General features: G+C 36.1%; 2 protein-coding genes across 2 annotated transcripts; one reads left to right on the top strand and one right to left on the bottom strand.

Moving 5' to 3' along the window:
* Positions 1-845: 845 nt before the first annotated feature.
* LOC149797677 (adenosine deaminase 2-like) lies at positions 846-13,541 on the bottom strand. The gene is made up of 3 exons (XM_089960462.1): positions 13,317-13,541; positions 9,267-9,444; positions 846-2,560 (listed from the first exon to the last, which is right to left on the bottom strand). Exons 1-3 carry the CDS (start codon positions 13,470-13,472, stop codon positions 960-962), a joined length of 1,935 nt encoding a protein of 644 aa, XP_089816588.1. The 5' UTR covers positions 13,473-13,541; the 3' UTR covers positions 846-959.
* A 4,776-nt stretch (positions 13,542-18,317) lies between these two features.
* Positions 18,318-25,795, top strand: LOC149797676 (protein fem-1 homolog B-like). Its single transcript, XM_089962591.1, has one exon. The coding sequence runs from the start codon at positions 18,405-18,407 to the stop codon at positions 20,310-20,312; it is 1,908 nt and encodes a 635-aa protein (XP_089818717.1). The 5' UTR covers positions 18,318-18,404; the 3' UTR covers positions 20,313-25,795.
* Positions 25,796-26,578: the final 783 nt, after the last annotated feature.

Here is a 26,578-nt window from a genome sequence, read left to right as displayed (position 1 = left end):
AATTAGTTCTGAATGATTCATTAAACATAGGTAGTCCAACGAATTATGGTGTTTGCCTGGGAAAATAAGCTCCTTCACTTCAGACCCATAGAAACAGTTTATATGGTGGCATCGATAGCCACTGGTAATTTGCTCTGTTTAAACATGAATAGCTCCTGTTTTCGTCATAAACCAAGCAAGTGTGGGGGCTGATGGTCACCCTTCATACGAACGTTATTTGTTGTTTTTTTTTTCGTCTGGTTCTATGATGATCTCTACCTTAAATACACACTACAACACGACCTATTCAAAGAAGGTGGTGTACTTTTATGGAACTTGATTGATCGACGTAAACTGATTATAATATTTAAGGACATCATTCAGTCTATGCTGTTTTCTACCTTTAACAATAAAGACAATTTTAATTATTTAAAACATTCTTAGTGTCTAACAGTCTCGACATCAATTTCACATTTTCTAGATTGGTCTTTCTAGATTTATACAGTTTATGTTTAATAAACTTAGTAAAACCTTTTGAATATAGTCATCTAGAATAGAATGATCTTCTGAATGTTTAAAGAAAACTAGTTTAGCTACGAAACGTCATGAAACAATTGTCCAGATTTGAATATCGTGCCACAATTTAAAATAGAAACATTTGTTTATCTTGACATTTAAACACATCTTGAAAAAAAAGTTAATAGTATCACATTATTTTGCAGCAATATTTTTCCACACCTTGATAAAACAGTAGAATATTTAATAGGCTTATTATTGCAATAATAATATCCATCGATTAATGTGTATTGATGCATATAAAACATAAAACAGAAAGGATCCAGCACATTTTTAATTGGCTGAAGAGAGATATTTATTTCATTCTGATTACAAGAGTTGTATTTGACGGATATCCAAGACAGGATAATGCTGTAACGAAACTTTCCAAAATTCTGTATAAAAAGTTCCATTATTAGTATAATTTAACCGATAATTACTCCAGTAATGGAGGGATCATTTTCTTTAATGTTATGAATAAAACTGAATGTTAGGTTAGTGGAATAAAATGTATTTCCGTTGTTAAAGGAAATACTAAATGGAGTCGGACTTGCTTGACTTGATGCCCCATGAGACGTCTTGACGGGAGAATTGCAGGTTATTAGATTGTTGTTCACATATCGACCTGTGCTGATATCGTTGCCGAACTTACACAACACAGTCTGGCATATAGACTTTTCGAAATTTCGTCCAAATACCTGAACTTTAGTACCACCAGTAACGTATCCTTCATTTGGGAAAATACTACCTATAAATGGTTGTGTGCCGATTACATCTATACCACAGGCTTCTTTCTTCATCTCCTGTATGAATTTGTTCCACGCGCTGACCCATTTTGTATAAGCATTCATTTTCTCGTCTGAAGACATGGCACTATATTGAAGAGAATTGTTTGCCAGCTGTCTCAGATCTGCCAGATCGAGACCCCAAGCCATGAAAGCCTCGTACCAGTCTATCGTGAAAGAATCATATCCAAACGTAGAGGGATCATCGGCGGATATGACCACCGGAACGCCGTAACGGAAATATGTGATTGCGGGATGATGACGCTGATCTTGCACGTATCCAAGCAGCATATTGCTGACGGGATTTGCTTCAATGGCGATCTTCCTGCTCTTTAAAACTTCCATCAAATATGGATGATTAGCAAGAGCTATACCATGACCGATTCTCTTTGCCCCTAAAACAATGGCATCATATGGATTCTCTGGCGTGCTGAACGGATCTTCAGGGTGCATCGAGGTCAAAAGATCATCTGGCCAATTAGTTTCCCCAGCGTGAAAGAAATATGGTAGCTTGTGATGTGCCGCTAGAAGAGTTGAGAAATCCTCTTGAAAGAACATAAGCGAGTATCCAAGGTCTTCCTCTGCAACCAAATCATAGCCAGCAATGAGGTGCGGATATTTTTGGTAAAGATTTACAGCCTTTTGTAAGTCGTTCTTGATGCTCTCCTTACTAGCTCCACGGTAGCCGGTGATTACTCTTTTATACCCAATAAATTCTGGATGTTTCGTTATGAAGTCCTTTACAACTGAGTCAACCGCTTCTAGTTCCATCTCTCCGCTTTCATTGTCAATAAAACGTTTCCCGTGCGTTTTGGTTTCAGTTGGGTCAAGGACATACAGTTTTTTGGATGTTGATGACTTAGTTTCTAGATATTGAACATTTTCGTCAAGTGCAGTTTTCAGCATAGCTTCCATGTGTTTAACGGTGATGTTAGCATGGTTAATTATGCTTGATCCCGCCAGGTCAAACAAAGGTGACATTTCTTTCCAACGAATCGCACTATCTGTGGGATTGTAAATTGCTTGATAATCTATCACCCTTGTAAATATTAAGTGTGGCAGGAGAAAACTTTTGGGTGTGTACACTGTCGAATTGTCCTTGACCTTTGACCATCCTGTAGGTGGGTTGACGAAGAAGTCTAGTTTCCATCTGCTGGGGTCGCTTGTTTTAAAATACAAATTGTCGTAGAGGCTGGAGTTAAGGATAATATCCAGTAGAATGCTCTTGCTCACCACGTGATCTGAAATAAAATGGTACGTTAGTAAGTGAATAATCTAATAAGTAAGTATTGCATTGATAAGGAAGGATTCGTTATTTAGGTCTTTGTTTGTAGACATCTGTGAGCCTCGCTTGACTGGTAATTGCCTGAAGAGTCTATTTGAAACGCACATATGTTTTGATGTTACATGTATTGCAAGGGTGTAAGATGTATATCAAGTACATTACGATATCTACCTAAAAAGAGCATTTAAATATTTATGTGTGTCAATTGCACGAGTAGTTACATGGGACACTTGAGATCCATATGGGAATAAATGTTGCTGCATAGGTTTACATTATGAGACACTTGATACTTCACAGCCAAACGGGAACCTATGAAAAATTTCAACAACAACCACCGATCCACAGGAAACTACTTGCAGGCTTTCTCACAAATCAACTTTGACCGAACCCAAGACCCGAACCCGCATGGAGAGAGGTGAGATGTCAGTGAGCGATAAAGTCAAGCGCTTAAAACCTTTCGGCCCCCGAAGAGAAACGTAATGGTTAACCTTACTTAGTTCCAATTCAACAAATACCCTAAATTCAAGCACACGCTTTTTGATTGCAATCCAATGCACTTCATATACTGTCCAGCAACTGCGTTCTTCTTACAATCCAGCACACACTTTACAATCCATCGTCCACTTTTTAAAACAATTGAAAACGCCATATTTAAAATACAGCAACTATGCTTCGATTACAATCTCCACAAACATCAATATTCATTAACCATGTGTTATTACAATCAAACACACACCAATACACTCTAGCGAAAAGCAGTAGTATTTAAAGTCTGGCGAATGCACCTCTTGACATTCTTTAAACACAGACGCGAAGGTAAGCATCCCTCACACATAATACAACTTTCTCACACAGAATGTAAATTGATTAGAAATTTCTCAGAGCAAATAAATGTCATTTTTCTGACTTCTACGTAGGTTTACATGTGGGTAAAGCTGTGTGTATAGACACTCTATAGCAACACAACACTCTATCCCTAGCACAATATTTACTTATTATAATGGAAGGTAATTTATAGGGTTAAGATCTAGGGGGAAGACATAGACGTCCGCATAGAAAAACACACAAATAAAACTCAAAAGAATTGGAAAGTTTACTTGAATCTCTTTTCAAGAGATGAATGACCCAGAGGGGCTGTTTTTTTGGTGAGTGGTCCTAGAGTTTATCATCTAGCAGGACATCACACCTTTTACCTCATCACAGAATAAGGTCTACTTTTGCCAAAGGAGAACGTCAGGTCTTTCATCTCCTTTCTCCAATTCATCTCTTCTCCCTGGTGTTGGTGTTGCTTATCTGCTGTTGCTGACACTGATACTGTCTTTGTATCTTATCCAAGTCTATGCTTTCCTTGATTTTGTCTTCTCACATTAGATATTCTACTAAGTCTTCTTCCTATCCATCCTCTTTTGGATCAGGTGCTGTCTGTCGAGCTTCATGTGCATCATGGCTTCACCGTATCTTGAATTGTATGAGTACATGTAGTCTGTTTAACGAGTCAACGATAGGTGGCAAGACTGTCGTATTTATAGGCTACTGCATTTGTATGGGAAAATATGAACGAGTTTTTCGAATGGAAATACTGCACGATATTGGGAGTGCAGTATATCCGTCCGGCAAAACGAGTTCATATTTTCCCATACAAATGCAGTAACCTTTATATTATATACTATTTTTTTAAATTCTATCTAATGCTTAATAACATTAAAAAATACACGTCACGAACCAAAGTAACCGAATGTATATCGCATTCCAAACTAAATACACAAGCGCATATTTATAGGTTACTGCATTTGTATGGGAAAATATGAACGAGTTTTGGCATGAAATACTGCACGAACTTGTGAACGACGCTGTAACCACATAGGCCATCGAAGCGGTCGACAGTGAAGGGCTAAAGGTTCTTGTATGCACTTCTCACAAGCGCGATGAACTACGCAAACAAAGTAGTGCTGCGAATGATAGTCTCTTGCACATTCAAAGTCGAAAGGGATAAATCAAGTTCATTTTGTTAATTCTTGTGCTGGGCTTCTTTTAATTCTTCCTTACAGTGACTGAGTTCTTTTAAATATAACATTAATGCTCAAAATCCACGGTTTGGTCACAAGAACGACATAATGTCTTTCCTGACAAACGTGTGCCTTTTCGTAATTGGTTCGAATAAGTTCTCCACAGTTAGAGAAAAATCTTAGCAATTCGAAAGCACTTTTATCTTCTTGAATCGTTTAGTAAGATCTTGTTCGTAACAAGAGGGATTGACAAACGTTAGGCTTGAAGCAGAGCAATGAATTCGTTCTACTCCTTCTGGAGTGCAAGTGCTGGAGCTAAAAACCAAAGAGATCTGTCTGCGCAAAAGAATATTTTGGTCCGATTGGTAAATAGTTGGCTATGTTTCTCTGGAAATATCCGTATCCAAGAAATTATGTAATACTGGTAATGTCATTTAAATGTTCCTGGTGATGTTTAACATAAACATATTTTGAATCTGGGAAATCAGATCATATAAATGGAAAAGTCTTGCGAACGACATTAGGATATGCTTTCAACGTATAACTCGTAGCCAACACGACTTGAAGGTTTTGCATTTCAATAATGCCGCACACGGGATCTTGGAACCTTCCTGACTGACACGGATGTTGTTTTTCTTTCTTCTCTTTACTGTTTGGGTGTGTCCAATTATCTGGTTTTCTTCTATGATATTTTCGATTCTGCTATATCGTTCTTCTCAGCATAAGTTTGTCCCACGACCATTCCACGTGCTATTTGGGTGATTGTCAATTAGGACGTTACTGTTGGAAGTTACTGTATTTAGCAATGCTAATATATCAACCAATAATACTGTGTCGTGCGCTACCTCTAGGAGGTGAAACGTGTGACATGTAAAAGATGCTTTTCCATCGTTTAGGTCAAACTTTCATTGGACTGTTGGATGTGTTGAACTTAGAAAAATATTTTCGAAGATGTTAATTATGCAGGCTGCTAAACACGATACAGACAGACGATTTCAAACTGTTGTGATGGATAGTCCCAAATAATTGTTGCATTTTGCTTGGTATTGTCGTTTTAATGTTTCTAAGAATGGATCCAATAAATCTGCCATCAAAGGTTTATCTGGCGGCACAATATACTTGAACTTATTATAATTTACCGTGTTTGTGTAAGTGGTCATTCGAAATTTTCTTGAAGTCACTTTTTTAGTCTCTCCAATTTAATAATAGCATTATTCAGGAGGTACTGAACCACTTTTTTAGTCTCTCCAATTTAATAATAGTATTATTCAGGAGGTACTGAACCACTTTCTTTTATCTTGAATATATTAGTCTTCTGGCAGAGGTTGAAGGTCTTGGCTCAAGATCGCTCAAGTCATCTTCAAAATCACTGGCATGCACTTGTGCTACCTCTTCAATTAGTGTATTAGGTTATGCCGAAAGTCATTGTCATCTCTTTGCTTCTTTTTGTGTTTTCTCGCTGGAATCGGGTGATAGTTTTGTTGATTTAAAAAATTGATTTCACTCAGTTTTGCATAATCTCTCTTTACATATAGAGTTGCGCATCCTAAGAGGATGTATTTTTTCAGGTTGCAGACTGCGAAGAAGATTGAAGAGTCATAACAGACTGCTCCTTTCAAGATTAAAGTCAAGATTATTGCTCGGTCTATCAAGAGAAACGACATTTGGTTCCAAACTTCAGACAAGAGACGAACAGTGAAAGAAAGAGACAAAAAAGACAATGAACTTGTGTGACTTGTTATGGAATGTACTAACTTTTACTTGATTTGGCAATTATTGAGGAGTAGCTCTTTTCTAAGAAATATAGTCAAGGCAGGGACTATTGGCGTTTTGTTTGTATAAACATTTATGAACTGGACATCATTAGCTTTAACTGTCTTAATCCCTTTCTACGGTCATGTACTGCTGAACGTGCTGCTTTGGTAGTAGTAACTGCTGCTGCTAGTGTCTTGCTGACAGTGAACGTTGATGTTGTGGAAGTGGAGAAGTCTTGGATCGTGAAGGTCTCTTTCTCTTGGGTTAAGCTAAAGAATTTTGAGACATTTCTCTTTAATTCTTTCAAAATGGCCTGTAGAACACACAGGATTTCTTTTTCACTCGCTTCCGTCTGCCAGTCTCTGTTGAGAGTTTTTGTCCTCTCCTCTTTTTCTTGCTTTTGTTGAATAGGTACTTCTATTTTTTCTATCATTGCAAATATTCTCCTATTTCTTCGTATTGTTTCTGAAAACATTCACCAAAGGTAGTGATAGAAAAGAAAGTAATGATGCAACTACGATCGCAGACAAACTTTCTTCTGGAGACGACCAGAAATCAGCCAGATCTAAATCGACTATTGTTTCGGGAAGATATACGCCCGGACTACAACATATATGTCAAGGCATTGCGGGCCATGCCATGCATCACAGACAAGCTTTTTGGAATTAAAGAGTATAAGTGGGGGCCCCGAGTGGCCGAGTGGTCTAAAGCGCTCACCGTTCCGGACCACTGCCATCTCATCTCTGTCTGCGTGGGTTCGAGTCCAAGGCTCGGCTAGCGTGGGTACGTGGGAAAGCCTGCCAGTAGCTTCTCGTGGGTCGGTGGTTCTTCCCTGGGTTTTCCAGTTTCTTCCTCCACCAGTTATACTGGCCGCCATGTATAGCCTATCTTGTGCTGAAAACTGGCGTTAAACCCTAGAACAACAACAACAACAACAAAGAGTATAAGTAGAGAGACAAGGATTTCCTCAAAAGAGTATTAGTCTATAATAATGAGCGAGTAGACAAGAGGTGTCACTTGTGTTAACAGAATTATTAATAAGCCCCAACGACCCTTATCAGGGCTAATCACAACACTATATACAATTCTAATCAAATCATTTGACCAGTATTTGTGTATGCGTTTGTGTATGTCTTTTATTTATGTATATGTCGTTCACAGAAAGTAAATGTTTAAGCGCTCTACCCCTTCTCTTTTGTTTGTATGTGTGAGCGGGTGTAGTTATGGGTTTATAACACTCCTTCCCTTGTGTGACAGTCTAGTATGTTTGTGTCTGTGATAGAGGATGTCTCTATTTCAACCCCTTATTTGACATCGTAACCTCTTTTGCGACATCATGTTTGAAAGTGTAGAATTTGTCTATGAACTTTCTCACCCATTTTGTTGACGCGTCGGCTGTGTGTGGAATTTTAACCAAAAAGGTGATGGATAGCAAGATGTGGTTAGGTCTGTAATCAAAACAACGTTGCTTGATAGCATATATTGTGCTTTTTCGTTTGTAATCAAAAACATGGGTGATGGATTGTATGATGTGTCTGTGGGGGATGTTGTAAACAAAAAGCAAGTTCTATATAGTACATATGGGGTGTTGATTGTAATCAAAACGCATTTTCTGGATTGCAGGGTATATTTTGGATTGTAATCAGAACAATTTTAACATTACCGGTATATTTCCCCAAACGGGTTCGTTAATTTTTCAACATGGAAGCGGTTTATTACGATCCACAATCTTTAACATTACACTTCCCGTTGAGCTGTCAAGTGTCCCAAGACATAGACGAATGTTAATGGTAAATTCCAAAATGGCTCTATAAATATGCGCTATAAATGTTTGGCCCATAATACGGCTATCATGTAAAACCTATGGGTAGTTTTAATGTAGGATTAACTGTTTGGCTGTCGATTGTACCGTAAGGTAAACCTATGGACTGATGTTTGGCTCTGAAGTGTCCGATACAATTACTTACATAAAACTTCATTTTCATTCTGACCTCGCATGTGGATTGAAATAAAATTACAAATTATGTTCGCAACTTTCGGTGTTTGGTAGGGAAATCAATTTTGTTGAATACTTTCAAGTATATCCCACCGTGCTATTTATGTAGTGAGGTGCGCATTCAGTCAGTCAGGTGGGCAGACATACAGACAAATAGATGGTCTTTCTAGTGGCACATTGTCCTTGACGCAACGGTTTATGGAGTTACCGATCTTGTTAGAACTTAATAGTTCCGTATCTTTACTTATTGAGGCCCCAAGATTATAAGTAAAGTTTACAGGCGAAATATAAAATCTGACTGTCGCTTTAAAACATTTTGCAACAAAAGAAATTCAAACACAATAATGGGGACTATGTTAAACCAAACAACTTTAAATGTATAAGTTATCTAATTACTAACTGATTTTTGTGCACTTGTGGAAAATATAATCATCAGAAAAGAGGTTAGTTGAATATACCCAAATTTTGGTTTATTTTCCTGAGAGTAGCTAAAAAAAAATACGTAAATTACATTAGAAGACAACTTCTGCATCTCATTCAGTTTCTTCTTTAGCTTCGATTGTAAAGAAGACATAAAAGTTTATTGTATTTAACTGAGATAAGCAGTTCTAAACAAGTATTCCAATATGTGAATTCCTTACTATAAAAAAGCTCTTAAACGTTAATACGTGATTGAGTATTTGCTATGTACACATTTTGTTTGGCAAAGTTTTTTTTTAATACCGATATAGTTCTTGAGTGCATGTTCTCTGTTTTCAGAGATAGATGCTAGAAATTTATAGTCGCCCCAGTCTTCTTCGTACATGCTTCATCATTGATATCAATTATGTCATATGAGATAAAAGCTAATTGCAAGAAAAAAGTGCATATGGTTATTTAGCAATATCAGTATATGAGTTACTTACTGTGATGAAGATGAAGGCTCCCTCCCTTGGGAAATTTCTTCAGCACCTCAAACACCTTAGAACTTTGGATCTGAGCCAGGTAATTCTGGACTGGTCTAGATGGGATGAATGCGTCTTTTGTTCTCTTGAATTCCTGCCATTTCAAGTATTCTAGGTAGCCATTCACTATTTCTTCATCCTAAAAAAAAGCCATTAACGTTCAATTTACTTGTAAAAGGAATATTTTTAGAACACAGATCCTGAAATTCGTGGAGTAATGCCATAGTATGTGCTTTTCGGCTAAAATTCTATAGTGTGTGTGTGTGTGTGTGTGTGTGTGTGTGACTATGTAAATATGAATTAAAACTGTCAAAAGTGAGTTAACTTACACACGTTTAAACTCCAATGCCAAGTAGACAACAACATGCCCTCATTGTCTTTATGTGACTTTAGTTCAATTATGAATATTTGTTGAAGAAGAGTCATAATGCGGTTTTGCCCTTTTTCTCCACTTTGGATCCGGTCCAAAAGCCACGGCCTCTATCCCCCTTGATTTGGTATATATATTGCGCAACCCGTGGATGATTAATCCACTAAAGTGAAGATCGTTTGACTCGACTTTTGTTGTCTGTAAATTCACAACCGTGAGTTCCTTATTTGTGCTCGAGATTGTAGGTGATTTTTCATTTCCACCAGCACAGTCTTGAACTCGGCCATGCTAATTAGTTTATCCTCGATGACTGCCGAATACTGTTTGCGGATTGTCATTATAGGAGCAGAAAAAATTGCGACAACTAGAAAAAAGAAGCAAGCCACTACAACCGAACACGTTTGCAAATCTATTTGATGTCTTTTTTGCTTCCTTCCAGCCAACAAAACTTTTCGACTAGCCATGTATAGATCCCAGGGAAGAATTTTTGTCTTCCAATTGGAGAATGTTGCTCTACTATATATGGACAACAATATTGTGTCGAAATTAATTCCAACACAAAATATGGAAGCGAAAACTCAAACAGTTCGAGCAACGTTTGCCAATATGGGACTGCGAGAGGAAAATTGTGACCATGTATTTGTATATACCGACTGGGTTTTGCAGTTTACGGGCTATTGTATTTTGTAGCGCCAGTTGTATTGCACTAACCACCGGGTTGGCCGATCCATTTCGTCGGATGTGCATAGGGTTTTTCCACGCGATTATACAATACTGTTTTGGGTTAGGTATTCAAAAACATATATGTCATCGACAAATATCGATGTTCCTTTGCTGTCCAAATCCTCGCATTCCGTTTCGTAGTCATCGAGTGACTGCAGTGTTGTAGGTCCCTCGTTTAGTGCCAGATAGTCCACTTTGGAAATGTCTGCAACAAGACTGGAATCATATGAGTTCTCGCGCAGCATATATATTGGCTACGTTTTGGTTTTAGCCTCTATATTTGAGGTTGTGGCTGGTTTGTTTTTTCTGGTCGTCGCAATTTTTGGTTTTTCTAAAAGATGTTCAGCTCCTATAACCTTCGTGGATTAATCATCCACGGGCTACGAATTGTAGATATCACGCTTGTCAAATCACAAGAGATAGATGCCATGGCTTTGGGTCCGGACGCTAAAGGGGTAAAATGGCAAACTTCATATTATGACATTACTGTTGGTATGCGATATTCCGATTTATAAATGAGCTTAATATCATCTATATATCAAAGCTTCAAATTATTGATTTTTGTATCAGATAAATAGTATATTAGTCTTTTTAAATTTAAATCCAACATACTAAATCAGGCACTTAATCTGAAGGTTAGAATTTGTTTGCAACAGATAACAAGCTTTAACGTTATAAAAGCCATAAAAAAGGTCCAACCAATGTTCCAGTGGATTAGGCTTGCAGATGGCAACAATTTATAGACATGCAGCTGCCACAAAGTATTGTAAGGAAACTTCAACTCGATATAAAGCATTCGTTCTCTACTGCTATTCTTACACTTCTGAATGCAAAAACTGTGACAGATGCTGCAAACTATAGCAATTTGACGTAACATGTCATTTAAAGGCGAACCATGCCATGATAGTTGTATTAATTACGTCATCTATCCCATACAGCACAAAGCATGTACTTTATAATGTATGTGACAATGTGACTTTTTCATGTACGTCCATATTCTTACATAAATATTATTAAGATACTCCTTTGTCTGGCAAGTTACGACGTGGCATCTAAACATTCAGGGTATTATCAGATTATCTTCGTTGATATGAAAAACTGAACCCCACAGTTGAAGAACACTTTACAATCGTGTTATCCAAAACCAACAACCCAGACGCTTGTAACATCTGTTAACGCGTCTTGCACACATTAGGATCCAAACCTATCGTAACCAGGTCACGAGTAAGATAGATTAGATAATAGCCCAGGTGCTGATGTGTAAGTTGAGCTAAGAAAGGAAAACTTGCATGTCTAATCAACGAATTGACTCGAACAAGCGGGTGTTCTGCAGCAGGGAGTGTGCTCCGGTCACAAAGATAACTTTTCCTTACCTACACCTGTCTGAACATCTGTAGAAAATGAACATAGCGCTTGAAAATGATTTGAGTTTACATTTTAAATTTTAAAAGAGTTCAGTTCTCTCTCTCTCTCTCTCTCTCTCAGGAGGATAGTACGTATGTTAAAGGCTTCCCGGCACGACAGCACTTTCATGGCTATATGGTACCGAGGAGGTGTATGCATCCCCCATAAAAGGTTTACAAAACAATAATAGAGACAAATTATAAAATCCTTATAATACAAAGTAATATTCTCAGTATAAACGATAGTGGACTACAGTTTCCAAGCCTTAAGGTTCAAAGTCATAAGTAATGCATCCTTGGGCAAAATGGTGGCTTTATTACTCTCCTCTTATTGCATACAGAAGGGCACATAGGGTTCATTTCCACCTCTGTGAGCATGTGTTGTGATAAGGGTGGCTGATGGACAGTGTTTTAGAAAATGTCTCAGTTTTCACATTGGACATATTAATATGTACTCGTGAAGGTCTTGAATAGTAAAATTCATCTCACTAGGTGAACTGAATGATAACCAAAAAGCATTTTAATAATTAATATGCACATGTATTACAAATAAATAATTTGATCGTCCATATCTCAAATATATTTTCTGAAACATGAGCGATATCACAGATGCATAAAGGATTTAAACAGCCATCGATTATTTTGGTACATTTCTTACGTTTCAAAATTAGATAATTTCCAGTGTTATTTCAAGCACCTTTGAAGAATTAAATTTTGTTAATATGCTTAAGTTGATAAATAAATACAAAATGTTTGTTTCGATCAGAAATTTCTGAAATTGCCTACAAAACTTTACGCAACTATCTGATCACATATTAATAAAAAAATGAATATTTTTATATGACAAGGAAACATTTGTTCAAAATTATTTCTATGAAATCTAAGTAGTTTTTAAATTCAGACCAGAAAATGTTCCTCCTTTTGAGAAAAAAACAATGTCAGATAATAGAAACGTTATAAAGTTTAGAACTATACAAGTGCATCATACCTACTACCAGTCAACATTCTCTTCGCATAATTATAATTTTAGCCATATAAAATTACGATAAATATGTACTGATGAACATAACAGTATTATTGAGGTTTCATTTCAATGAAATTTGTCTCTGCTCGATATATATATATATATATATATATATATATATATATATATATATATATATATATATATGTGTGTGTGTGTGTGTGTGTGTGTGTGTGTGTGTAACACTCATTCATGTTCTAGGCAGAGTTTTATAATCATATCTAGAATTCTTTTGTATTCGTCGATATGAATGTTTGCGTTTGAATAAAATGACACTTTTGTCAGTACTAAAAATTCTTGGGTATGTTTATCGTCGGAGAGGGTAAAGTATTTCCTCACATGGAGACCGTTTAATCTTGCGTCTTTAAATGTGTGTTTTGTAACAACCCCACTCATCAAATTCAACTAAGACTTTTAGATCAGTATACAAAACAAATTGGTAAGAAATACAGCAGGGAAATGACAGAGAAAGACAAACCAACATATATTACCTCATTAAGTTTTGTATTCCAACCGGCAAATTGTCTCTCCTGCTCCAAGAGGAGATTCCTTTTCAACGAATGCGTATATTCATAAAAATCAGCCGTTTGCGATTGTCCCTGCACTAGACCAAAAGTCAGAAACAGACCCAGACACAGGTACTGCATGATTTTGCTTCGGCAAAATGCGTTCAAGTACTGCCAAAAGCAGAGGGATCAGACGGTGTACTAGACTTGTCAGAAGAAGCCTAATAGATTGATATAATGCGGCGCATGCGCGACCTAAAAAGTTTACCTGGACTAGGCTGCCAATTGTTTATGAATGTTTCATTCCAAAATAAAATACTACGATGATTTTTAATTCAACAGCATGCTAACATGAAAATCTGTTCTAAACGTGAAGAATATATATCGCTTTTGACCTGCTTTCTAAGCTATTTAGGCTTTTAAAATTAAATATCAGTTCTTCCAGTTATTTGTACTAACGTTTATATTTCCTTTGATAAAAGGACTTAAACTGGACAAATTTGTACGGATTTTAAAAAATCATCTTTTTTTCCCATCGCCTCACTCAATTCTAAGGCCGTATATAGCATATTCACGTGTGCAGTGCGTGTTCGGCCATTTACCAACGTCATCATCAGCAAGGTGCAGAGTCTACAGTCCACCGGGGAACTTAGTCAGTGGACAGTTGTTCACGGTGTGTGACATGGTTTGTAGAGCCCACAGCAACAGGAAGAGTCAGTGGCCTGGCCCCATCGGAAGAGGCTGACGGCACAACGACCCTGTCCTGTCCGAGAGCGACTCAGCGTGCTACAGATGACGTGAAAGGTTGAAACCAGGAGGGCAGACAGATGGCTCAACTACGAGGAAATGGTTTACAACATATGTTGAAGACGACTAGACATTCCATGACGAAATAGCTGTGTGTGTGTGTGTGTGTGAGAGAGAGAGAGAGAGAGAGAGAGAGAGATTCGGACTTCTAACGTAGCTTTAACAATTGTTCAGTCATATGGCTACGATGTCTGCAGTGTGGCAGTTTATAGTGATGTCTAACACTAGGGCATCATGCCGCAGACATGTAGCATAATGTCCCACCCAGTCACATTATCCTGACACCAGGCCGACCATTGCTAACACTAACCTCTTAATGCTGAGAGCCAAGTGAGGCAGCTGTTTTTACCATTTTATATATATATATATATCATCATCATCATTATCATCATCATCATCATCAATCTGTTTTGATTGAAATCTATGCCTGTTCCTGTCTACATCTTGTAATTCATCTTTATTTTGGAATTAAATCAATCAAAGAAATTTGTCGCATAGACCCCTTTTGAAGAAAAAATAACATTTCTTGCTTCGAAAACCTCCTGTTGCAAAAGATCCTGGCAAACTCAGAATTCGCATACTTGTTGTATGTTCTTATCTTGTAAAAGGTCAACACATTCTGCCTGAAAGTGTACAATGGCTGCTCTGTGTTTGCAGGTTTTCAGCCATATTCAGTATTTATAGAAGGAAATTGTATCATTTATGCTTGGGGTGGGGGGTGGGGGAGGTCGTTATGGTTAATATCATGTTAGAAGGTGATTTTTAAATAATCTGATATTCCAGTATGATATTTAGGTCAATGTCACATTCCAGGGAGATATTTAGGTTCATATCTAGCACCACGTCTCTTTTAGCGAGCAGTATTTAATTATTTTGTAACAACACTTTGCAAGCTTACTATTAATGGTATCAGATAAGCATGTTTATGGTGCTGGCAATGGATTGTAAACGGCTATACATTCAATGTGTATCATGAAAATATGTATTAATTCTACAAAGTAACGATAATGCATAATCTAGGAACCTTGAAGTTCTAAGAGTATTAGCATTCAATGTTGACAATACATTCTCTTTGGATCTCCATCACTGGACAAATGCAAGAAGTCTGAAATATTACAGCTTTTGTTTCCTGTAATTACAATGACTAATGGTTTCTACAACTAAATATGGACCCTTCCAACATAATAGGAGGCGATTAGCGTTCGTGTTCCTTAGCTCCAATACCTTGCACCTGGCTTTAGGGACCTGTAAGTAGCTCGTTTATCATAAAGGTCTTTTACTTACCAATGACTTCGGTAACCGATCTCTGAGCAAGCTTGCATGTTTCTACCAAATATATTATGAAATATATTATATACTGAGCTCTAATTGTGACGTCCTGTCCTTCATTTCGACCGATTCAAAGTTCCTGAAGAATGTACATGGGACCGTGCTGGTTTCTTCCACAGAGAAGTTGGAAGGGAGTATAACGGCTTTACTCTTTGTCTATAGATGATTTTCACATTAGAGGACCGGGTTTACTCCCTTCCAATTGATGACAAACTGACATCGTACTAGATCATTGGAAGTGTAATCTTACTCCACGACATTGTGGATCTTGTAAATACATTTATGATTAATATTTTCGTTTTGTTAGTTGTACATGCAAATGAAGTACTAACGCTAATCATTCCTCTTTTGTTTGTTTGTTAATGCTTAAGTTAACAGGGTTTATTAAAAAGGAAAAAAGTCTTAATTCAGAAACAAATAATGTTGCCCTTTATTGGAAACAACAAATCATGTGGCATGCTATTTCACTTTCTAGCAATCAATGTTTGATTTTGTCTAAGATGATATTTTCACTCACGTCGGGTTACCGAATCTCAAAAGCAGAGATGCTACTCGGTGATTTCCAAACAACTTTTTTGTGTTTTTCTTTGTATATTCTTAGCAAAATCTTAATCACCCAGTCGTTTATAATGGTGTATATTTGTGTATATAAATAAAGTATGTGTGTAAACATACGTATCCTCTTGTGTTATTCTTTTACGTCCTACCCATTTCATTGGTTATTAGGTGTGGGGATAACTGAATATTGGTCGCCACATAAGAAGTGTTGGATAGTAGGTATTGGGTATTGGTCACTACAAACCCGCTTTGAGTAGTAAATATTGAGCTCTGTTCACTACACATGGCGTGATGGATAGTAAATGTATTGGATAGTATGTAACTGGGTAATGTAAAGTGGATGATTTACAACTGGAGAGTAGATAGCTGGGTTTTGATCATTCGTGCTTTAAGTCTTAGCACAATCATGTTGTATTTCATGTTGTGTATTTCATGTTGTGACCAGTATTTTGGGCTGGAATCTATTTTCTTCAAATTGTTGAATTCAAGTGATTATTTTTTCTGGAAATACAAACGTGCACTGATAAAATTCTTTGATATTGACATTCACTAAAATTTATAGTGAATTCAAATCTGGAATTATATTACTGTGATTCAGTAAAAGACTGTTGACACATCAACACTTTATAAACTACCAAAGACACAACATCATCTTCAGTTTTGAGATTTATTTTGGACTTTTACTGAATTTTATTAAAGACTTTAATTACTAGGACTTGTAATTCTTGGATTGTTTTGGGATTTAATTCGCAATACCGTAAGTTCTTTTCTCTCATTTCCACTTTGTATTCAATGGAAATAAATTATTTGTTAAATTTTACAAAGCTTGTTCTTTTCACACTTTTATGTTACGTTATTTTAGAGCATATACTCGTAACACTACAACGATCTACAGCGAAATGTTTTTCCCCTTATGCCAACTGCCGTCATTTCCTTGAAAATCATCCTCATGTCCCATACCGTCATTTCCTTGAAAATTTCCCATGTGCCCCACATTAATTTCCATGTAAATCTACAAAAAAATGATAACTCCATTCATGACCCATGAAGTCTGCATGGGGATATATTGTTATTTTTTAAACAAATTTTATAGCCGCAGTGTTAAAGACCTGTTAGAGGCCACTGCAGCATCTTGGAGTTAGCAACTTCTAACAATGTATGCTTTCGATGGAATGAATGTCAACTTTATGCCTCATTGTTAAATTCTGCTTGAGCCCCAATCGTCATTTTGGAGGCCATTTGGTCACACTTTCAAAATGGTAGCCTTAATGTTAACTCACACTGAGATGATAAGATCATTTTGTTCAAGCCGTCCCTAATTCACATATAACCATATACCAGGTTCATGAATGTTTACAGAAGTACATATTATATGGAAATATTATTTCATGATTGAATCAACGTCAAGATTGCATATAATTGCAAGCATTATTATTTTATGACTACACGAACTCTGCGTATGTTTACAGAAATACAGATTACTTGTAGACTGTGACAGTAAGGCATACATTTGATGTAATATATAGTAGATGCAAGATATAGCTTGTTGAAATCTTTGTATATGTCCAAGCTGTTAATTGCGTAGATCAATGTTTGTGGAGAATGCAATCATTTTTATATGTAGTTGATGAAAAATGTGTTCTTGTTTTAGTATTACACATATGTATGCACCTAAGTATGTATGCATGTATGTATGTATGTATGTATGTATGTATGTATGTATGTATGTATGTATCTCTGTGTGTATGTATGTATGTATGTATGTATGCATGCATGCATGCATGCATGCATGTATGTATGTATGTATGTATGTATGTATGTATGTATGTACATTTATGTATGTATGCCGCCTCTATCGTTGCATGATTTATAACTATATTGATCATTAGCACAGTGTAGAGTTAATATTTGATTTTACAGTGCAGAGCTAAAATTTTACTTTGTTATAAAAGCGTGTTTGTTTTAAATTTCTTATTTAATCACGTTTTACATTTGTTATAAAAAGTTCATTACAGAACGCACTTATAAATTTCTTTTATTATATACTTACATTAAATTTAAAAAAATGTCCTGCCTTTAATTTAAAGTTTGATAAATGGGAGGATTACATTGAATTATTTTAGTACAGTAAGCACTCCTTGAATAATAAGTATAAAACTATATTTGTGTTTCATCTAGTTTAATTTAAATAACTCAGTTATACCGTAACGTTTTAACTATGACAAGTTTGCACATCGGTTTCATAATTTAACACAAAACCAGCCGTTTTGTCCTATTTTGCGCCTGCGCAACAGAACAGGAAGTGAGATGGTGGACAATAACATTGAGAGACGGGTTTTCTCTATTGTTTTTCTGAGATTATAGGATTCATTCTCAGGTATGGCTGAGGTTAGTGTTTTTGAGTTACAAACTCTTAAACAGAAGGTACATATGGCTGCCAGAGATGGCATGGCTATCAGTATCTTCGCCATGCTCTGGAATTTGGATCGTGATAGCATTGTACAAGAGGTCCTTAACCACAAAACAGAAGAAGATGGACAGAAAACCACGCCATTGATTATCGCAGCTAGGAACGGCGAAGAGAAGGTTGTACAAGTATTGTTGAGTAATTTTGATGCAGATATAGAACAGACTGGGACTGTAAAATTCGACGGTTATGTCATTGAAGGTGCGACAGCTCTTTGGTGTGCGGCTGGAGCAGGTCACTTTGGAGTCGTCAGGCTTCTGGTGGAGCATGGAGCGAACGTCAATCACCCAACTCTCACCAATTCTACCCCCCTCAGAGCAGCATGCTTCGATGGCAGGCACGACATTGTGCGGTACCTGGTGGACCATGGTGCCGACATTTCATTAGCTAACAAATATAACAATACTTGTCTGATGATTTCATGTTACAAAGGACATAAAGATGTTGTGACGTATCTTTTAGAGAAAGGGGCAAACCCAGATTGTCGTGCGCATTGTGGGGCAACAGCTCTGCATTTTTCTTGTGAATGTGGACATTTGGATATAGTGAAGGAATTAGTCAAGTTTGGTGCCTCCATGCTTGAGAATGATCATGGAATGACTCCACTTATAGTTGCATCAGAATGTGGGAGAGCAGATGTGGTTGAATATTTGGTATCACAACCTGAGTGTAGCAGACAACAGAAGATTGATGCTCTTGAACTCTTAGGTGCATCATATGCAAATGACAAAGAAAATTATGATATCGCAAAGGCATTCACTTACTTAAAGAAAGGTATGGAAGAAAGATTCAGTCATGAGAAGGAAATATTCTTCAAACCAAAATGTGTTACAGTTCCAGCCTATGATAACAGGATTGAATGCCAAAACTTAAGAGAACTGGAAGCCATTCAGAGAGACTATGATGCCATCCACATGGAATCATTAGCAATAAGAGAGAGAATCCTTGGCCCTGATAATCCAGAGGTTCCTCATCCAATCATATTTCGTGGAGCTGTATTTGCAGATAGTGCTAGATTTGACAGATGCATTGCACTTTGGGTTCATGCTATGTCCTTGCGCCAGAAAAACAACCGTACAATATCAAAAGACTTGTTACGTTTTTCTCAAGTCTTCTCCCAGATGATGCATCTTGGTGTATCTTTAGACTTCAAACATGTTAAAGAAGTTTTTGAGCATGCTGTATTGGAACTTGAAAGAGACATGCATCGAATAGAAAAAGATGAAGAAGAAAAAGATGCTTTGAGTGAAGTTTTCCAAGCAAACATACACACATGTCTATACCTACTGGTTATCTCCTTAAATGTCAACAAGAGTAAAGAAGAAACGGAGGTTCTGCACAAGCTTGGGTACAAATTTTTGAGGCTTAAACCAGCACTGAAGAATGGATATACACCTCTCCACATGGCAGTAGACAGTGTGACGATAGTAGATGACTTCCATGTGAATGATGTTGTGATGTTTCCAAATGCACCACTCTGCAAGATGTTAGTTTCATGTGGAGCTGATGTGAATGCCCTAGATGCAAGACACAATACACCTCTGCATGTTATTGTACGGTACACAAATCCAATTAGTGATTTTGAGACATTGCACCAGATCCTGATAACTTTGATCAAGAATGGAGCTCATCATGACATCTGTAATTATGACTGTAAAACCCCAATTGAATGTGCTACCACAGGTGTTGCTGAGGTCATATTGAGAACCCATAATCAGATTTCTTTGAAATGCTTTGCGGCCAAAGCTGTCAGGAAACACAAAATTCCTATCAAAAATGTTGTTCCCTTATTTCTAGAGGAATTTGTGCTGTTACACTGATTTTTGTTATGCCTAAATACCTGAGGAAAGTAAAAAGGAATTATAATCACGTAACTATGCTAGATGAATTAAATGTAGTCAGTATCAAATTGAGGACAGATGGTCTTTTTCTTTAGAAAATAAATTATTTAAAGTAACACTTAAAAGAGTGGTGCATTATCTTTTAGAGGGAAGACATTGTCATGGACACTTCTGGAAAGGAAAAAATAATAGGGAGAAAACAAGATATAAAACTGTTATGCATAGGTAAAGGACAAGCAGGGTAATACTACTGGACTAAGTGGACAACTAAGTTGCCTAAAAAAATGGAAACTGTGTGCTGTTCTGTTAGGAAAGCAAAAATGACTTTGCCCTGTGATTTTTTTTAAAGGTACGTTGAGTGGCAGTAATTTTTTAGATGCTCCCTTTCCTGAGCCAGGCTAGTTCCAGTGTCTTAACTCAAAGCAAAATGTATGCGCCATAAAATAGCTGGTGTTGATGCTCATTCACAGGCATGTGTTTTTATAGCTGATTGACCATTACCTCTTTTCAGAGTAAGTTAACAACCATCACTGCCTGATTTCTGGAAGTATTCCTTTGATGATAAAAACACACAAACATGCATTTCGAAACTTAATAGGATACAAATAGCAATTTGTATTTTAAGAATAGACTTGGTAAAATGAATTTTTTAACTGCCACCTTAACATTATTTTCTTCATAAAATCAATTTGGAACCATAAGTAAACCTGACATGGGGAAATAAATAGCAGACATCACTGAGTCTGGGAAGTACCACACTATTAGATTGTCTAATTTTGTAAAATATTTTGCAAATATATTCAGGAAAATATTCTGTTCATAGAAAGAATTTCAAATGCAGTTATGTAGGTCAGAAACATATGGGACAATGCTATGTAGTGGATTTTGCTGTAAGATCAAACTTGTTTTCTGACATAACTTGTTTTTGTGAAAATGTAAAATAAGGAAAACTGTGAAGCAAATACTATTTAACCAATGCCTATCTTTACTACAAGTACGTAGACAAATAATAAAACCTTACATTTGCAATCCTATCAATGTACCTATAAAGTAAGTGGTTACATTACAAAAATACGGTGAATTAAAAAAAAGATTCAAGGTGGTTCCTGGTCCCTTCTTGGCCTGTTTGTGGAGAGACTCAAAATATGTAACTTGAATGTAGGTTTTCTTAACCTCCCATCATGCCTCCACTGCATTGGTACAAGGGCTTTGTCTCTTTTGATGTGTTTAGTCATGTGATTTTGTTCCCTTTTGTAAATGTTGGGATTAGCTTTTTTTTTAACAATCTTGTGTCTTAAATCAAGTTTTCAGTTTTTTTATAAATGATTTTTTGTTTATTACACGACTTCCAGCATTTTTGGAATCTGTCATGGACCATAAAATTTAAGTTTTCAATAGAGTTTGTTGGTTATCTTTTTAGTGTAATCAAACAAGAATATGCAACATTGTATTAAACCATCCAAAACCAAACATTACAGAAGGTTAATGGATTTCAACCAGATCTTACATGCAGCTCTTTAATGAAAAAGTTTAACTTCCAATGTTCCTCACTGTCATTTGGGAGTAATGGCCCTTGATGCCCCTCATTGGGTTCCAAAGCATAACCTTTTTAAGGAATATTAGAATTCAGCCATGAACCTTGTGAGCTTTAATGATTGGATTCTAACAATACATTTAGAGGAGTTATGTCCCCTTATTGACTATTTTTCTTTGCTTATATGAGCTTGTACAATCACTATCATGGATTCTTTGAATTTCGAGTGACATCTGGACATTTAATGAGGCATTCTAAAAGTTGATTGGTTGAGCTTGGTGCAACTTTAGAGGCTGCATTCATGTTGAGATTTTGACAATGTACAAATGCTATACATGTATCAAGATCACAGATGCCTTCGATTATGGGCAACGTTTGTGCATATTGATGATGCATTCTTGCATAAACATACAGCAGTTGGGCAATATTAGACCCATTTGGGCTGTCTTTTGCTATTAAAAGAATAATAAATTCTTTTGATACTTAGCATCAATACAGAATTTTGGATGTAAAGGTAAAATGTTTGAGACTTTTAGAAAAGCACCCAGCAAAGAGAAGACTGGAATGATTTGCCATTTTCATTTTAAAAAGCAATAGCATTGCTCATCTTTTTTTTTAAGTAAGCAGTTCATTAACTTCTGTCAAAAGAATTTTATCGTTTGTAGAGAATGCCACATGACATGACAAATGTTTTACTTTTTGAAATACACGTAGTATAAACTGATTGTGCTAAATCTTTAAAATATATTAAATTTTGTTTAAAAAATTCAAATATTAGATGCAGTGATTCAACCAGTCACCTCATTCTTTGTGGATGGAAAATAAATCAGAATAATTTTTGCGTGAATATTACATTCCAGTGAAAACTGTTAAAAAAATGTTCGATACATAGAAGATTTTAGTTTGTCTCATGACCTATGGATGTTTATTACATTCTAGTATCATCTCCCAACTTTAAAGTCAGTTACATTAAATAGAGGAAAGTTGCTATGTATCTCATTATCTCTCCTGCAACATATAGATGTGACATATGTACCACTTTGAGCCAGTTGTGGTGCGGCACACAAAGATGCATTTTTGCTGCCAAACATTATTCAGTTTATTTCTAATTGCTTTGTTCATCATTTATAATGTCATCAGAATCAGTGAAAAGTATACATGTAGTATGTTTGAGATGAGATACCTCCATCTAAAACTTCTCAATCCTCATTCAACTCATTTTATTCAAATTATAAGTATTTTTAGCTCACAAACGTATACAAATGGTGCTCTACAGTTTCATATTTTGCATAGGGTTAGATTCTTCAAGAAAAAGAATATCAATGGTTTTCCTCACTGGTTATACTGGTTATTTAAAAAAGACCTTTTATCTCATAGGTATTGTTAAAAGAACTTTTAATTCCCTTTGTTCTGGTGTATGATTGATATGTGAAAAAAACCTCTTTTAATTCCCATTATTTTGGTGCACAGTTGATGGGTGTAACATGGGTTATAGAGTATAAAGCTTGGCCTAGTTCAGATGTGCACATATCAGAAACATTCCAGCTCCATTTGGTCATATTCACTTTGTCGACTTAAGAAGTAAATTGTAAAAAGATTTGTTAACTTTTTCTACATTATAAATATTTGGTAATTCATTCATTGCACTTTGAGAAGCTTGTATTTTCTGGCAAAATTCATTTTCCCTATTTTAACAACTGCTAATGATAGTGTACTTCAGATTGATTGGGACTGATTTTTTTGAGCACATGAGGCCAGTCAATTTGGTTATCTGTATTTTTAGATCATGTACAGTTTCCAAAAGTACAATATACAAATAAATTTAAGCCACAGTACATGAAAGTACCTAAGAGGTAAGCCAACATTCTCTCCATTGTGCATGTTGCAAACGCAAACAACTCCACCTTACACCAGTCACTCTCTCAGAAATTCTTGGTATCTGTAGAGCAGCCCCAAAGCCAAGTGAGCCCACAACAAGGCCTTGCATCTGTCATTTGGCTGTTAATCATCGATCTGTTGATAACTGCTTGCTGCCACTCTGGATCTCACAAGTTTGATAATGGGCGAGTTCTATGCATGTTATTGAGGTGATATTGTATCTCAATGGCTGAACTCGATTCCACACTTGAGGTCATTTTTTCAGATCTTGTTTAACTCTGAATCTGGGTTTTATCATTAGGATTTTATGATGAGCTCATTAATGATGTCGGCCATTGGGATGTATTTGCATTAGCTAGTTATACTTTGGAGATCAAGTCTCATTTTTCCCAGAAAGGGAACATGGGCTTATATTACCCCGATACCTGAGGGGTTTGATAATCTGTGAGATCCATACATATGAATGAAGTGATATTATTTTCGGCTGAGCTTGTTACCCTGATACCTGAGGGGTTTGATAATCTGTGAGATCCATACATATGAATGAAGTGATATTATTATTGGCTGAGCTTGTTACCACTTTAGAGACCTTATTTCTGATTTTTGGTCATGTTCTGATACAGTTGGTTTTGTCATCAAGGTCTTCAAAAAGTTGGATTATAAAGATGATTTTGCATATGCTTATTACATTTTTTTTTACCACTTTGCATACTTTTTTGTGGCTGATTCTGGTCAGACTTGACATCTAAGCTTATATCATCAAGATCTTGGACAATTTTGAGGAATTATGTAACAAATTAGATTCACCCACATAAATAACATGGATTTGCATCTAGTTTGCAAACTTGTCAACACTAGAAATCAAAGAGAGGATAGAATTTATGTTGCAAACTTGTCAACACTAGAAATCGAAGAGAGGATAGAATTTATGTTGCGAATGAAATTTCATGAATAATGAACAGAACTGGCTGTATTTAAAAGCAGATTCTCATCATTTGATTTACAAGTAATGTCTTCATCCAATAATTTCTAGTCATGCATGGCTACCTTTTCTTGGAAGAAAAAAAAATAAAGCTAAATTTGCATAATTGTGTTATAAATTTCCTTCACTTTTTTATCAATTCACGAGTTAATTGTCTTCATTTCACATGGGATAAACAAATGGCACATGTAGCATGCAAATTTCAATTTCACCATTCTTACTTTTCAAAAACATATCACATCTTTTTCTGTTAGTTCCAGTACTAGCACAATTTCAAATTATATCAACCACTCTGGTTGATAACCATATATACTCACTTACAAGGTGACACCATCTGCAAACTGTACAGACCCATACCTGGCATCACATCATGTACCTGTCAACTGTTTCTGTGCAATTAGGAACAATCAGCAGAACAAACAAGACAGACCATGATCTGCTGGTGCATTACAGTAAGGCAGATCAGGATCATTGTTGTTTTTTGCAGTTTAACTCGACTTATTAAGCAAGTATATACAGTGATTGTAAACTGCTAGTAGTACTGTGGTACTCTAAAGTGACAGATTAAAGTGTCTTAGTAAGCAGTGACCTTGACATTCCCAGGGGTGGAACTTTACCAGGATAAGTACTATTTATTTGTTCATATCAATGAACATTCTATGTAGTGGTGTGGCTAAGAGGTAATTAAATGATTTAAATCCTATAATCTTTTATCAATTGTCCCCAGCCCAGATGTTGTAAACTGCAAAGCAGCATGGGAGTCATAAACCACACAGGACACTCATTCATGTCCACTTTTTGTAGACAGAAGCATTGTTAGATGTGCTAATCTTTCTGCAGACAGAAGGAGATGTACTGATCTCTGCAGACAGAAGCAGATGTACTGATCTCTGCAGACAGAAGCAGTTGTACTGATCTAACATTTATAAATAATTATCTTCCTACAAAATGCACATTTTGGGTTGCTAGTGTAATTTACATTTGATATTTGTAATGCCTTGCATGTAAGTGTGGTGTTTTTTTTTCCTGCAAGATTCCTGTCAATAAAGTACTAACCCTATATACAAAGTTGTTTTCTCTTTGTTTATGCTATTAATAAAAGAACAGTGATGTAGATTGGAATTTCAATCAATAAAATGGTGACAGTACAGTATCTAGGTGTAATATTACTTACTTTTAGACAAGTATAATGATCAAGTTTTTCATGTTGCTGATTTCTTTAAATTGATATTTATGGTGGCCTAATTTTTTCCAATTAGTCTTAAATCTTTCAGTGTATGTTAATGACAATTTCCTACAAAACATACAAAATAGATACATTTAGTGATCTAAAAAACTGATCTAGTGAAAAGGACTATGCTACATGCATTAATCATTTTGCAAGCACTGTTGGGCCTTGTGGGTTGTACTACCATTTTTCAGCATGTGATAGTATATACATGGTTGCCATTATATTTGGTTTTTGGGAGAACCTGGTAAGAACCACTGACCCATGGAATACTACTTACTGAGGTAAGATGCGCAAGGCATGTGTCTTTGTCAACTCTGCCACCTGGGCATGTGTCTTTGTCAACTTTGCCACCTGGGATCACCTCATCAAGTAAAGACTTTAATAAATACAAAATTCTTAAATGGTATTTATTATAATGTTGAATATAATCAAATAAATAATATATATCTGGCTTTATATACCTAAAACTTTAATAATGATAATGACATGATGTTTATTTGGTGTCCCATAATAGGTGATATAAATCAGCACAGATTTTCTTACACATTTTGTTTTTCATATTATCCCATTCAAATGTTGATTAGTATATTGTAACCTTTTTAATCTGAAAAATTGAAGAT

The sequence above is a fragment of the Sinohyriopsis cumingii genome, chromosome 6 (genome assembly GCF_028554795.1).
Source record: "Sinohyriopsis cumingii isolate HCF-2022 chromosome 6, ASM2855479v2, whole genome shotgun sequence".
Taxonomy (NCBI): Eukaryota; Metazoa; Mollusca; class Bivalvia; order Unionida; family Unionidae; genus Sinohyriopsis; species Sinohyriopsis cumingii.
Note: the sequence above shows the minus strand (reverse complement) of the source record. Positions and strands in the feature narration are given on the sequence as shown.